Source organism: Tamandua tetradactyla, chromosome 4 (assembly GCF_023851605.1).
Source record: "Tamandua tetradactyla isolate mTamTet1 chromosome 4, mTamTet1.pri, whole genome shotgun sequence".
Classification (NCBI taxonomy): domain Eukaryota; kingdom Metazoa; phylum Chordata; class Mammalia; order Pilosa; family Myrmecophagidae; genus Tamandua; species Tamandua tetradactyla.
The window spans coordinates 144,879,336-144,894,907 of record NC_135330.1 but is presented as its reverse complement, the minus strand read 5'-3'; the positions used below and the strand labels follow the sequence as shown (position 1 = coordinate 144,894,907).

Sequence of the window (15,572 nt, the reverse complement as noted above, 5' to 3'; positions counted from 1 at the left end):
AATGCTTTGCTTTTGCTTGTGTTCTCTGCTAAATTTTTTTTTACATTGAATCTGTGCTGCTTCTTTGCCACTGTTTTCCACTGTAGAATCTCCATCTCGCAACCTTGCTTCTCGTGAGCGCATTTACAAAAATTATGGTGTATCTGGGCCTGCCTCTGCTATCTCATCTCTGTCTCACAAACTGAAGGGTGGGTATACGTGCATTCGTGGATGGGCCATTTTTAATTAACATAGGAAGTTTCAGTAAAGGAGTTTTAGTTCACCTCAATCATTTCCATTTCATTCTGCTTTTTTATTAAGTTTTTTTTAAATATTATTTAAAGTTTGGTATGTTTGTGGTAATTTATGATGTGTCTATTCAATATTATAGTATAATTTGACATGCATTTTTATTGTATCTGCAGGTTAAATATTATACTGATTTAATATATTTGCAGTCTTGAAAAATAAAATAGGTATATAGAAAGGAAAATGATAAATCTGTACAGCAGAATAGCAGAAAGCACATTTTGATCCATAATAATATTCACTTATTATTGTATGTGACAGTTTAGCCTTAAATTCATTTTTCTGTTGCCATATAAAACCCACTTTAGTTTTTTATGAGAAATTTCACTTTGTTAAATAAGATGGTGTTTTTTAGTTTAACTTAGTTATCAGAATACACATATATATAAACTATCTGTCCTGTCTGGCATGAATCTCTTCCTTATAGTATTTTCTTACTGACTTAGATTATTTTAATATTGTAACTTTAGAAGTGTTGAAACTATTGACAACTGATAAAATTTCAGACAATTTTAAAATATCCTTTTAGTCTTTTAGAATGCTTTAGATGCCTACTCAGATATTTTAGTCTTAATGTAATATTTAATTAATTAAATTTTTTAAATCTTGTATTTTAAGAAAAATTTATCACAAAAGTTTTGTATTGATGGCTTAAATATTACATGAGTATTTCAAGTAGTTATTGATATTCTTTATTCTTAGGGATGAGTAAAAAGCAGTTTATATTTCTCCTTTCTATACTGACAGCAATACTATATAATATCATTGTGTAGTATATAGTGTAGTATTTAGTATTATATAACCCAATCTTTGTAGCAAATAATATTGTCTCTAGCATATAGTGTTGTATAACCTGATATTGACATAAATCATGGCATAGCATAGCATAGTATTATATTATGGTGTTATGTAATTGATAATTTACATTTGGGCATGAAAAAATCATGCAGGTCATTTAGTGAGTGAATACTTAACATTTAACATGTTTGCTAATCTATTTGAATGTACTAAATTTCTATTCTGTCCTGTATCATTGTTTCTTAGAATTTCTTTTAGTTTAGGAAAAATCAGAGCCATTATCACCTAAAATTACATGTTTTGAATAACAATGATTAAGTGACGAATATGAAAGTATCATGTATGTTTTAAAGATTTTAATAAAGTGTTTGTTTGTATTTATTGATGCTCTAAGCAAGCATAATATGACTTTGTTTAGTAATATTTACTACATGCCTCAAAATTTTTGAAACCAAAGTGACGAAGATAAATAAATTACTTAATATGAGTTTACCTTATTTAAAATCTTAACATATTCTTTTTAAAATAAATATATGAAATATATTTGGGGATAGTGAGTTTTTCAAAAGGATTCATTATAATTTGAGAAATCCATCTCAAGAAGAAATAATTCTGCCATTACTTATTTGTCTGATCTCCATCAGATGTTTTCATAACCAGTTAACAGGTTTTTGAGAACGTATTCAGCACTACTAAAGGAGAGAGATAAGCCTTACAAATGCCAATGCATTCTACATCAAACAGTTTTGCTAGCATATTATAGTGTCATTGCTGATATTTAACAGATTTCATTGTTCAGCCAACCTTAGAGGATACTGTGAGGAAAGGTTAGGCCATGGCGAGTGTATATGATCCTAAAATTAGATCTAGCTTCGGTATGCATTCACCATTCCTTTGCATGCAACAGGTGTTTGGGCCAGACATTAGGAAGCATCTGAGACAGGTAGGTAATTTTTGTCAAGAACCCTCCCCATTATATTACGAATCCTAAAACAATTTGTCCTTTTTGTGTAAATTAAAAAACAAACTCTTTGATTTACCAGTTGAGGCTCTTTTGGAGAGAGGAGTGCTAACATAAAAGATTTACTACTCATTTATCTAGATTTGCCATTTTGTTGGCACCACTTTTGAAATAAATGTGATGATGAAGGCAATAAAAATGTTTTCTGCTAATCTGATTTGTAACACCTAAAAACAATACTCTAAAAATTAGTGATAGACAAGAACTAGACTGATATTTAGTGCTGCCAAATATGATTTATTTTTTAAGAAAATTTGCTCTGTACCATTACTAAATTAATAAGATGAGATGGGCAGAAGCTTCTTAAATTGCTTTTTTTTTTTTTTACATGAGCCACTGTGGCCTGCCCTTAAATTGCTTTTGAACAATTTGAAAGTACTTATCAAGATTATAATTTCTGTTTATCTATATACTATTAAGACAGAATCAATGTCTAGAATTGGTTCTGTATTGTGAATTTTTCCTCCATGTTTTTCCTAATATAGCCCAGTTTTGTACTGTATTTGTAGAGAACATGTATGAAAAATGAAATTCATAATAGACTAGTAAAGCACTGCAGGAATCTAAAGAGCATTATGTTCAGTTTATTTACACTTATTCATTCCACAAATATTTATTGAGCACCTACTGCATTATGGGACCCCCCCTTAACATTGCATCAGTGAAGAGGGCAGGTTCTAAGGCAATACTATACTGACCAGATAACACATATAAGTAAGCAAAAATACATTTTCCTACATTATCCAAATATTTTCATATCTCTGTTTTTTAAAGAAAAAAAACCTGCAATGTAACCAGTTTACAAATTCATCTGAATTTTCTAGATAGGAAGGTTTAGAGATGTTCAGTTTTTCATACTACTTGAATGACTTCAGTCAGATTGCTTTCTTCCTAACAACTAATATCACTTACATTAAAGTAGGAGTTTTTACTTTGGGGAGAAAAGGAAATGTTGAAGGTTGTAATAGTTAGTGGGGGGCAAAGATTTCCTGGCTCTTGTGCCGCAATGGAAAGCATTAAACAGTAAGAAGGAGAAATATCGAAAGAGGGCCAAGAAGCCCAAAAGTAATAGTATCCACTTAGATGTAGTGCTTTGCCTAAGAAAGGGGTGAATTGTTTTCCTTTTTATCTCCTTTCTCATTCTGACTCCTTGTTCCAAGGGCCCACAATTCAGTCAAATGCTACTAATTCTTATGTCCTAATTACCATTCCATTTGTTTCCAAGGGAATACAACTTTTGAGTTCTAAATACCTAGAGTTAATGAAAGTTAATGAACTGAACTTTTAGGATAAACCTGTTCATAAAGAATAAACTGTCTGGATCAAATGTAATTAAATAATAGCTTCAGGGCATTCATGTTAATTACACATTATTATAATTCAATCATTAGGAGTCTCCTAAGCAGCTCTCTATTAGCCTAATTGTGTTTACTTGTATACTTGAAAATGCTAAATTTATATATGTATAAATTCAGACAGTTTCCTAACTCAGCAAGACCTGCACCATTACTCTAAGTATGTGAGGTATAATAATACTGGAAATTTAGCTCTACTATTTCATATATATATATATATATATATGAATATATATATATGTGTGTGTGTGTGTGTGTATATATATATATTATTTTCATAATTTCTCTATTCCAGTTAGGTTCTTTTTCTATTTACTTACTGAGTTTATAAATTATAATTATTTAGTGTACTAGGGCTAAGGTTCAGTTTTCACTGATAATTCATAATAATGCTTATGTACTATTTGTTCAGTCTGTGTTTGCATCCATGAAAACAGTTTTGGTGGTAATAGTTTTAATGATTTGCTAAAACTTTAATGAGAAATGTTTCCCTTTTTCATTTATTCTTGGATATTTTTGTCTATAACAAACTATAAATTTTTAGCTCTGTTTTTTATTTCAGTGTTCAATTGCAGTGAAGTATAATTTTATTAACGTTTCACTATGAAATGGGCCATACAGGTGACCGAGGAAATGTCTCAGCATCTTCTAGACCAGTCTCTACATTGGGAAAATCAGAACTGTCCTCTAAACACAGCAGATCACTTAAACCTGATGGACGTATGAGCCGGACTACTGGTGATCAGAAGAAGCCAAGGAATACCGAAGGTTTATCTGCTAGTGAATCCCTCATGTTAAAATCTGATACCGCAAAGTTGAGGTCAGATTCTCATAGTAGGTCACTGTCCCCCAACCATAACACCTTACAAACTCTAAAATCTGATGGGAGGATGTCTTCTGGCCTCAGAGCTGAATCCCCAGGACCAGGTTCTCGGTCATCATCTCCTAAGCCAAAGACTCTTCCAGCCAATAGGTCTAGCCCATCTGGTGCTAGTTCTCCCCGCTCCTCCTCACCACATGATAAAAATCTACCTCAAAAAAGCACTGCTCCAGTTAAGGCAAAACTTGATCCTCCTCGGGAACGATCCAAATCAGACTCTTACACACTTGATCCAGATACCCTCCGCAAGAAGAAAATGCCCCTCACAGAACCATTAAGGGGGCGATCAACATCACCAAAACCAAAACCAGTACCAAAGGATTCTAAAGGTTCCCCTGGATCTGAAAATAGAGCTCCCTCTCCCCATGTGGTACAAGAAAACCTTCACAGTGAGGTGGTTGAAGTCTGCACCTCAAGTACTTTAAAAACAAATAGTCTAATAGATAGTACCTGTGATGAAAGTAGTGAATTTAAAAGTGTGGATGAAGGTTCAAATAAAGTTCATTTTAGCATAGGAAAAGCACCCCTGAAAGATGAACAGGAAATGAGAGCATCCCCCAAAATAAGTCGAAAATGTGCTAATAGGCACACCAGGCCCAAAAAAGAAAAATCTAGCTTTCTTTTCAAAGGCGATGGATCCAAACCCTTAGAACCAGCCAAGCACGCCATGTCTCCTTCTGTGGCTGAGTGTGCCAGAGCAGTCTTTGCCTCTTTCCTTTGGCATGAGGGCATAGTACATGATGCAATGGCCTGTTCTTCTTTCCTAAAATTTAATCCTGAACTTTCCAAAGAACATGCTCCCATAAGGAGTAGTTTAAATGGCCAACAGCCTACAGAAGAAAAAGTAACCAAGTTAAAAAATAGGCACTCATTGGAAATATCATCTGCTCTTAATATGTTTAATATTGCTCCTCATGGACCTGATATATCTAAAATGGGTAGCATCAACAAAAATAAGGTATTATCTATGCTAAAGGAACCACCTCTGCATGAAAAATGTGAGGATGGGAAAACTGAAGCCACTTTTGAAATGTCCATGCATCATACAATGAAGTCTAAATCTCCTCTTCCCCTAACTTTACAACATTTAGTGGCTTTTTGGGAAGACATCTCTTTAGCTACTATCAAAGCAGCTTCCCAGAACATGATTTTTCCAAGTCCTGGCTCCTGTGCAGTCCTTAAAAAGAAAGAGTGTGAAAAAGAGAATAAGAAGGCCAAAAAGGAAAAAAAGAAAAAAGAAAAGACAGAAGTTAGGCCAAGGGGTAATTTGTTTGGGGAGATGGCCCAGCTGGCAGTAGGAGGTCCAGAGAAAGATACCATCTGTGAGCTGTGTGGAGAATCACATCCATATCCAGTGACATATCACATGAGACAAGCTCACCCAGGTAAACTATGTTATTGAAAGTATAGAGGTACTTTTTTTAATTTAGTGAGTTAGGTCATATATTTAACTTGAGCTGTTCTAGAATTATCTTAAAGTATAGGGAAACTTACCCAGAATTTATATTAAATGTAAGTTTTATGGTACATTATCAATGTAGATTTTGTGAAAGATAGTTAAAGAAATTTTAAGAGTATGATTGGCCAGATGATGTAGCACTATTTCGTTTTAATATATTTTGAAATTTTAAAAATATTTTCTGTGTTTCCTCAAGGATGTTTTTAAGGTATCTTACACAATACAAATAATGACATGCATATACGTGGCAGATCCCAATGTTAGGTCTTCTTTGATTTTAGTGTTTCCTGCTTAATATTGCAAATTAAATTAGATTATCTTAATTTCTCTGGGTATTTTCCTGAGGAAGTGAAAGACTTCATTTTAGGTAAATGGTTAGTAATGATTACTATTCTAAAACTTATCTGAGTTTTGTGAAGTATTTTTGCACGTATGATATACAGGAGTTTCTACATATACCCGAAATCCTTTGTAAAATGTGATCCCTTAAAAAAATGCCATTCTTACATAAAAGTTTGTACCTATTGTATTTGTCCAATTTTATTGACATACTTAAGTAGATCTAAATGTGCCTATATCCTGTATTTATTTTAAGCTGCCTATAAAGAAATAGGTTAACTCTATTATTTGGGATACTGTTATCATTTACTGTATCCGTTTTGGTCCAGCATGCTATTTTTCTTATATAGTTAATAGCCTGAAATTAAAAATATCATGATACTTGCTTTGATAATTTGCTTACTTTGAGAAGATAAATGTCATTATATAAATAGTAAGGATCAACTTATTAAGTATACTTCAAGTGTTAAATATTTATTTTTCTTACTGTTTCAAGGTTGTGGCCGGTATGCTGGTGGACAAGGTTACAATAGCATTGGGCATTTTTGTGGAGGATGGGCTGGTAACTGTGGTGATGGTGGCATAGGAGGAAGCACTTGGTATTTGGTATGTGATCGCTGTAGAGAAAAATATCTCCGTGAAAAACAGGCTGCTGCAAGGGAGAAGGTATTTTTATTCCATTCTGGGCTATACTGTTAATGGTATGAATAAGCCTTTTAAATGTAATTTTGTTTTCATATTATTATATCAGCTACATGCCACATAGTTGATATTAAAAAGCAGATTTTATAATGGAAAAATATAAATTTGTAGCATTTGTACTCACAGCATTTTTTGTATTACAAAAGTTAACTATATCTGGAGATAATTCAAGACAACTAACTGTGACACATAATGCCTCAGAGACTAATATTTATTGTGCCATTCTTTATTGTTAATTGTCTCCCATTGTACACATATGTGTGTCTTTTCATCTTCACCTGTCTCTTAATTATACCTCTTTTGGGCTGTTTTTTTTTCCTCTTTTTATTTCCCCTCATTTTTCCTTGCTCTCAGTTATCCTGTACGAGTCAAGATTATTCACACTAGTGGCACTCCCAACTGAAAAATTTTGCTGAATACAAACACATATATTATTTACTCTTTTTTAAAAAAATAAATAATTGCATTATTTCATGAATTAGGTTTTTAATTTTTCCAAGGAAAGAAAATAAAATAGCTTGTGTTTAATATGTATTCCATTCAGTTCAAGAGAAGCGTGATGTGAATGCTGTTTTCAGTAAAACTGTCAATATAAAATAGTTCATACGTGTTAAATAATTTTTGTTAGAAATTTAAAATACTTAGCTTAAGAAATTAAAATTTTAAACATAAATTGAGGAGATAACTGCAAATTTACATTTTTCTTTGTCAGGTCAAACAGTCTAGGAGAAAGCCAATGCAGGTCAAAACTCCTCGTGCCTTGCCCACCATGGAAGCTCACCAGGTGATTAAAGCAAATGCACTCTTCCTGTTGTCCCTGAGTAGTGCAGCGGAACCAAGCATCCTTTGTTACCATCCTGCAAAACCATTTCAGTCTCAACTTCCCAGTGTTAAAGAGGGCATTTCTGAAGATCTTCCTGTTAAAATGCCATGTCTCTACCTGCAGACGTTAGCTAGGTAACAAAACTTTTGATTTGTTTGTTAAATCATCTTTGGATAACATTTATTGTTCATTAATATCATGGAGTTGTTCAATATTTGCTCTGCAAACCACACTACAATAGATATTATGTATATTGCTCTGAAAACCACACTACAATAGATATTATGTATATGTATAATAAAGAAACCAAAAAAAAAAAAAGAAACCTCCAAATTTTCTCAAGTATCTTGACTCCCATGTAACTGTACACACTTTATGAAAACGGGTATTTAAAAATCCATGTAAAAACTTTATCAGTTTTTCATTATTATTAATACAAAATATGTCTTATAAAGTAAGGCTTTAAATATCTTTTACTTTTTGGTAGGTTGTCTGTTAATAGAAATGCAAAAAAATGGAAAGAAACTGACACGGTCCTATAGAAGTCTTTATTTTTAAAAACGTTTATTCTTTTAGCATTTCTTGAACACAAGCTTTGTGCTAGCCTCTGAAAATACCGGAATGAGTATAATAAAATCCTGACTTCCATGTGCTTACTCTGTGGTAGGAAGACAAACAAGAAAAAAAAAACATTTAAAATATTATGTACCCCAATGAGACGTATGGAAAGATCAAAGGTAATGGTGAAATTATACATAGAAAATGGGACTTAACAAATGAATATGAATGTTGAATCATTAAATTGAAATCTCTTTTAGTCTTCAGTATTTTAGAGCAACTAGAAGTAGAAACCTAAAATTGTGAGATTATAGCCCATGTCCAAGTCTGAAATATGTTCTGCAACTAATTGTGGTGCTGTGCTTGGAAATTTATAGCTTTTTTGTATGTATGCTATTGTTCACAAAAAATGAAGGAAAAGAAAGTCGATTATGATGATAAAAAAAAGTATGTAAGCCCTCTAACCTCCTATATTCTGGAGCAACTAGAAGGAAAAATATGAGAGGACCCTATGGTAGCCCATGACAAACTCTGGGATCTATCCTGTAACCACTTTTTGCTGTGTTTTGAAAACTATTGCTTTTTTATTTCATTGCTTTGTATATATGTTATACTCTACAATAAAAAAGTTTTTAAAAATTATATAAAGAGTTCTATAATAGAAATATGTATAGGATGTTGTTAGAGCATAAAAGATGAAGAGTATCTGAATCTTCCCAAGGAAATCAGGAAAGGATTCCCAAAAGATCTAACACTTTAGCAGTTTTTAAGTTAAAATAGAAATCTTATCAGGCAGATCATGGGAAGAAAACAAGTCCCTGACAGAGTGACCCATATAGGTGAAGACACAAATGAAATGAAAAAGGATTGCACATTTAATGAATTACAGGCTTGTCAAAGCATTGGTTGCTCAGGGAAATATGTGAAATGCAGCTAAAGTGGTTATCCAAGGCCAAGTACTATGGGTCCTTTTAGCCCATGCTAAGGTTTATTTCCCATTGGCAAGTAAAAAAAAATGGCAGGGAAATACATGAACTAGTTTACAGTTAAATCACTGCTAATAATGTGGAAACTGAGTAAAAGGACACAACTAAAGATGGAGAAACCTTTTAATATTACACTATTAGTATTTTATGGTCCTCTATTGGGTTTGGGTGGTACAGCTTATACTTGCACACCTTGTACACTGACACTGTAAAAGAGCCTTCCATATACCAAATACAGATTTTTTTTTTCATCAGCTAACAAACAATGATTTGAGATATTGGCTGCTGACAGGGCTTGCCAACCAACACTTCCATTTTGGCAAGTATTGCCCTCTTTATATAGCACAACTGCATAGATTTTTTTTTTCTTTTTTTTTTTTTTTGCATGGGCAGGCACTGGGAATCAAACCTGGGTCTCCGGCATGGCAGGCAAAAATTCTGCCAATGAGCCACCATCGCACTGCCTGAATTTTTTTTAATTTTTGTACTTACTATTTCAATAAAGTAAAATAAAAATAAAAATGTCAGACCAAATACATTTTAAGCCAAGGTGGAAATCATCAGGCATGCCAAAGGCAACAGATCTTTTCTTAAGCTTCAGTCAGATAACTCAGAGGACTTAGGTTAGCAAATCTTTATTCCAGTTTGAAACAGAAAGAACCAACTGGTAAAACAAACAAACAAAAAATACAAAGAATAATTGCTGATCTTTTATTTTTGGCTCTCTGGGAATGGACAACTCCCTCACCCTTGGAATATTTCATAATTCTAATGTCTCTCACACTTGACTGTTATATATATTCCTACAAAATAGGCGCCTGCCTGCATTTCAGTGGTCCAGGCAAGAAATGATATGAACCTGGACCAAGGCAGTGATGATAGAGAATGAGAGGAGAGAATGGATGTAAGAGGAAAACTATTATTCGTAGATCTATGTGACTAGAAATTATTGAGGACTAAGCCTGCTTTGGCATGGAAATATTTTAAGCACTAGGATAATTAGCGGAAGCATTCACCAAAATAGTGGAAGACAGAACAGCTCTCAAAAGAAGGAAAATGAGCTCAGTTTTGGATTTGAAATGTTTGTGATATCTGGAACACCTGTATGTAAAGCTGTCAGACTTTTTTTCCATCTGCTTACAACTCAATTTATTTTAATACTTCACCTTTAATTATACATTTACATGTGCTGGTTTTTCCTTTACGAAGGAGAGTGAAAATGAAGACAATCTGTATTGCCATCACACTTTAAGTTACTGGATTTGATTTAATGCAGGCATCATCATGAAAATTTTGTGGGCTATCAAGATGACAACCTATTCCAGGATGAAATGAGATACCTACGTTCAACATCTGTACCTGCCCCATACATATCAGTAACACCTGATGCAAGTCCTAGTGTATTTGAAGAACCAGAGAGCAATATGAAGTCTATGCCTCCAAGGTACTTTAGTTCTCTCCTCTCTGTTGAATGGCCAGTGTTTGGTGGAAGAAAAGTTTTTGAGCTAGAAGAGAATGCTATAGAAATAGTCTTTATAGATCCTTCTGTCTTGGGGAGGACATTGAGTCAGTTGTGCTGTTCAAGCAGTAAGAAAAAGCTTACAATATATGTTACTGATGCAGTAATAAAAAATTACATTAGAAAATATTACAGCAACTTGTCACTAGTAAGTCAGATAGAGAAAGTTTCACTTTGAGGCAGAAGGTTTCATGGGAGAAATGGGGCTGAAAAAAATCTCACATTTCTAGGATTATTGCTTACAATGCCACTCACTTAGGAATGGTGGTGTCAGAGTAAAGAGTTCCTTAAAAACTGAACAGAAGCATGTCACTATAATGCAGAAAGTAGTAGGAATCCACTGAGACTTTTTAGAAGCATAACGACATGATAAAAATGCACAGTGTCAGTTGAGAAAGTGATAAAGTTATCAGAAATTTCAGCTTGGTCTATGGAATTAGATTTTGTTGGCGGTGGTTACACAAATAAAATATAAAGGAGATATTTTGTAAGAAAAATCAATGTGACTTGGTGACTAGATCAAGAAAGGTTAGGTTTAAGATGACATCAAGATTTCAGGCTTGAGTAACCGTGAAAACAGCATCAGTGAAAGGAGGATATTTGTTTTAGGAAAATAGAAAGTGCTTATTAGGATGTTCTACTGTCTTAATATGTACAGTTATAATTATAAACTAACAAACTAACTATAAACTATGGTTTAATAACCATAATAGAACCCGTATATCCAGATGAGTATTTTTCCATTAAAAGTAGTTGTCAACTTTTTCCCCAATTCTGTGGATTGAAACCAAAGTTTTTTTGGAGCTGCTTTTGAAATTTCCTCCAAGGAATACAGTACTGCCTTTTTTTATCGTCAAAGGTGATAAAGTATATACAAAGAAGATATACATTTAAAAAGTTAGAAATAATTTTGAGCTTAATCCAATAATTGTTATTCAAAGCGTTCTTATTACCCATTAGGATCAATATCAAGTAGCATGAACTGTAGGTAAAGATGGTGAAATGAAGCTCCTTCTTTTTGGGAGGGGCAGGGGTATATGCATGACCCAGAAATTGAACCCGGGTCTCCTGCATGAAAGGCAGGCATTCTAACCACTGAACTGCCCATGCACCTTTGAAGCTGTTCATAAAATTTCCCACCCCAACTACCTAGTGAGTTAACAACCAAAAAAAAAGGAAAAAACTATTTACCAACTCTAACTGCACAGGTTGCCATCAGTTTCCAAAAGTGGTGCCCATGGAAAGAAACAGAAAATTCTGATGTACCTCTGCATCACCCTAGAAACCATACTAAGAAATCAAATACTACTAATTTAGAAAAAAGTGGTCTAAAAGAATTAATGGAAATCCCAGAAAAAGTGAAGTTAAAACCTTCTTGTGTAGAAGTCCCTAGTATCACCACTAGTATTACAGCAGAAATTGGGAATCTTCTAAGGAATCCTATTTTCTACAGCTCTGTGATGAAGCCGAGCAACAATCCAAGGTCCCAGAAAATCCTGCCACAGAAATGGGCTATATACCCAGCTAAGTGGAATGATTCCTGCCATAGAATAGTTAATACATGTCGAGTTATCTGGTGAAGCAATTAAACAGTGTCACATGTGGTGGGAAAGGAAGTCTAGTAAATGACACGCATGTTGTATCAGAACAGACAGAAGACGTAGACAGGGCTGCTCACCTTAAGCATTAGCAAATGAAAATAAATAGTATGTCATACTCAAGTCAGATGATATAACCCAATCTGGAGGAAAACTCAGGGAAAAGAAGAAAATTCCCATAAATACTCTGTTGTACTGGAAAACTTGATAATAACAAAAATTGAAATAAGCTAAAGCTCAAATTTGAGACTGAGGTAAAAAGATACAGAGTTAATAGAACAGACTGAAGACCAAAGCAGCACCATTGTAAAACTAATAAATTAATTAGAAATGTCTAAGGACAGTATATTGAAATATTGAAAAGAAGATTTTGAGATATTTCAGTGAGTAAAGAAAGAAAGGACCAAATGATTATAGCAATTAAAAGATAATGGATATGGAAAACAAGATAACCAAAGGAGTATACTGATATCTTTAAAGGAGAAAAATCAGTAAGTATAGTAGAAAATGTATCCAAAACTATAAGAAAAATGCCCCCATATAAAAAGTATTGAATTTTCAGACTAAAGGGAAATTTTTCTAAAAGGTGACCCAAAAGTATCTCGTTATTGAAACTCTAAGAAAAACAATTTTGTTGCAGCAGCAGGAGAAAAATGTAGACTTCTGAACTTTCAACTTCAAATGAAAGAAAAAAATGAACAGTATCTCTAAAATCCAAATGAAAGAAAATGCTACCTTAAAATGTTTACCCAATAATGCTCAGATATACTCACTGAGCATTAGCACCTATGTGCTATTACTGTAATTAATTTAAAAAAAAACACTGCCACAAAATTTATGATCATGGATTGATCAAGTTAACGAAATGACTGATGAAAAGCATGTTGAAATAGTCTTTTCAAGACTACACTGTTTAAGGTGAAGTATAATAGGGCCAGAGCACATAAGTGTAATGGTTAAAATATTCTAAGGAAAACAAAGTAGCCCACATTTTTTATGCTCAGCAGGTTGCGATGTTCTCAAGCAGACAATAATTCAGGAAATGTAGTGCTTTTGAGCTTTTCTTGAAAAAACTTCTTGACAGTGAAGTCTCATAATCAGTCACTTAAAATAATGAATAACTCAAGCTGGTGCTGAATCTTGAATGAATCCATTAACTCACTGATTGTCAGTTGGGGGTGATTTCATATCAGGCAGTGTTTAGAAACTTTATCACAGTTGGGCTGCTGTAACTGGCATCCTGCTGGGAGGAGTCCATAATGTTGCTAAACATCCTTCAGTACATAAGACAGCCCTCCATAACAAGAAATTAGCTGGCCCAAAATGTAAATAGAATTGAGATTGAGAGATTCTATGTTAAATATAGAACAAAGCCTAAACAACTATGGAAAACATGACTGTAGAACTGAATTTCTGGAATGATGTTTATCTGCAATCAATGATGGCCATTTCTGGCTCCTACTTTGGGTTTTCTTGTGTTGCTTGAATTTTATTTACAACAAGCATTATCAATTTTTATGCAACTGTCAGTTTTTAAGTTAAGTAATAGTTCATTTTTTTAATTAATACTTTATGGTAATATCCTATATAAAATGAATTAAGATAATATCACTATAGTCTAGTCATTCATGGAATCGAACAAACCAAAATCACATTTACCCCCAATTAGACCTGTTATAAGCATTTATACTATATCTATTATAAATGTCTATTTATACTAGAGTGTATTTATAGTCTATTCAAGCAAGGATGTACATAAGCTTTGAGAGATGGTAGGTAAAGAAAATACCCAGAGAGTGAGCCACTTGTTAGAAAATATGTACACTTTACTGAGGGACATGAGATTTCAAAACTGGCTTGAATGATGGAAGAAAAACAACTCCAGGGACCCAAAGTGAGGAAAAATGTCTCTATTGGGTTGAGGGATTTATGGTGACAGGAAAAAGAACACATGAAAAGAATAGTTAGTAAATTTGTCCTAGGAAATAAGTAAGGAAAGATATTTCTTTTTCTTATTAAATGTCTCAGTAAAGGAAACTACTTTTTCAATTATTTTAATGCTGTTATAGTAAGTAGAAAAGCTGTTAAGCCTAAATGAAAATCATTGTTACAGTGTAAGTATAAGAGTGATGCTGAAAATCATTTTATCTCTCATAATACTTCGATGTATCCATGCACTAGAAAAGTTGTGCAGCATTTCCCTAGAGTCAGAAACCTATAGAATATTAAAGTACTTAAAAAAAAAAGAATCGAGTTTCATTTCCCATTTTATCAAGCTTCTATATATAAATATCCATTTTCTTCCTATTTAGCACGCTTAGTTAATATCTGCCTCTTTTATCTCTAATGTCATGGTGCATGAATTCCACTACCATGTGCTTTCTATTCTAATTAGAGCTTAGACTATTTGATGCCTTTTCTTTTTCGTTTAAAATGTTAAATAGATTTAAGAAAACTAAAAATTTGAGAAATGAATAAAAATAATTACCTTAAAATATGATGTTGCTGTATTTGGAAAGACCAAATTCTGATTTAAGATGAGATTATCAGGTTGGTTTTGAGTTTGTGTTTTTCCATATGAAATAGAGTCATATTTGGTTACACTACTATAAAACATAGTTTTGTTTTTTTTACCTTTTCTCCAAATTTTTTATGTCAATTTGTTCTATCTGCAGTTTAGAAACTAGTCCCATAACTGATACAGATCTGGCAAAGAGAACTGTCTTCCAAAGATCATACTCAGTTGTTGCTTCTGAATATGATAAGCAACACTCCATTTTACCTGCACGAGTTAAGGCCATCCCTAGAAGAAGAGTTAACAGTGGAGACACTGGTAAGTATAATGGAAAATTGAGTGACCCAACTGCTAAAAAGAAAAACTATAAAATGATTTCATCTGCAGATTTTTAAGAATCTAATATTTGAAGTGAGAGGATAAATTTTTTTATTGATAGGTATTCCTTTAAGTGATACAGCCTAAGTATGCCTCTCTAAATTTTATGTTAAAGTTGTTTGAGACATCATTCATCTAGTGATTCTTCAAGAGTAAAGTGACCTTCAAATTCTTTCTCGTTAGGTCTAAGTGGTATCTTGCTAGCATTATGTATTCCACTAAGCCAGTGAACAAACAGTTCCAGTGACTTATATATTTACAGTTATTGTCCCACTCTTGCATCTGCCATCACTCTGAAAAGATAATAAGACTTTGGAGATATAAGTAGCTCTGAGTCAGTAAAAGAGTTAGAT

General features: G+C 33.2%; 1 protein-coding gene across 15 annotated transcripts in view; it reads left to right on the top strand.

The window, feature by feature from the left end:
- MYCBP2 (MYC binding protein 2) overlaps nt 1–15,572 on the top strand; it is a 371,029-nt gene that overhangs the window by 280,380 nt on the left and 75,077 nt on the right. For 9 of the 15 annotated variants that reach the window (XM_077158462.1, XM_077158472.1, XM_077158467.1 and 6 more), the window contains 6 exons: nt 87–188; nt 4,084–5,727; nt 6,637–6,806; nt 7,555–7,799; nt 10,486–10,653; nt 15,002–15,159. In XM_077158462.1, the coding sequence (XP_077014577.1) occupies nt 87–188; nt 4,084–5,727; nt 6,637–6,806; nt 7,555–7,799; nt 10,486–10,653; nt 15,002–15,159 (2,487 nt within the window). The remainder of the gene's footprint in view (nt 1–86; nt 189–4,083; nt 5,728–6,636; nt 6,807–7,554; nt 7,800–10,485; nt 10,654–15,001; nt 15,160–15,572) is intronic. The other 6 variants (XM_077158473.1, XM_077158471.1, XM_077158475.1 and 3 more) reach the window with 2 other exon arrangements.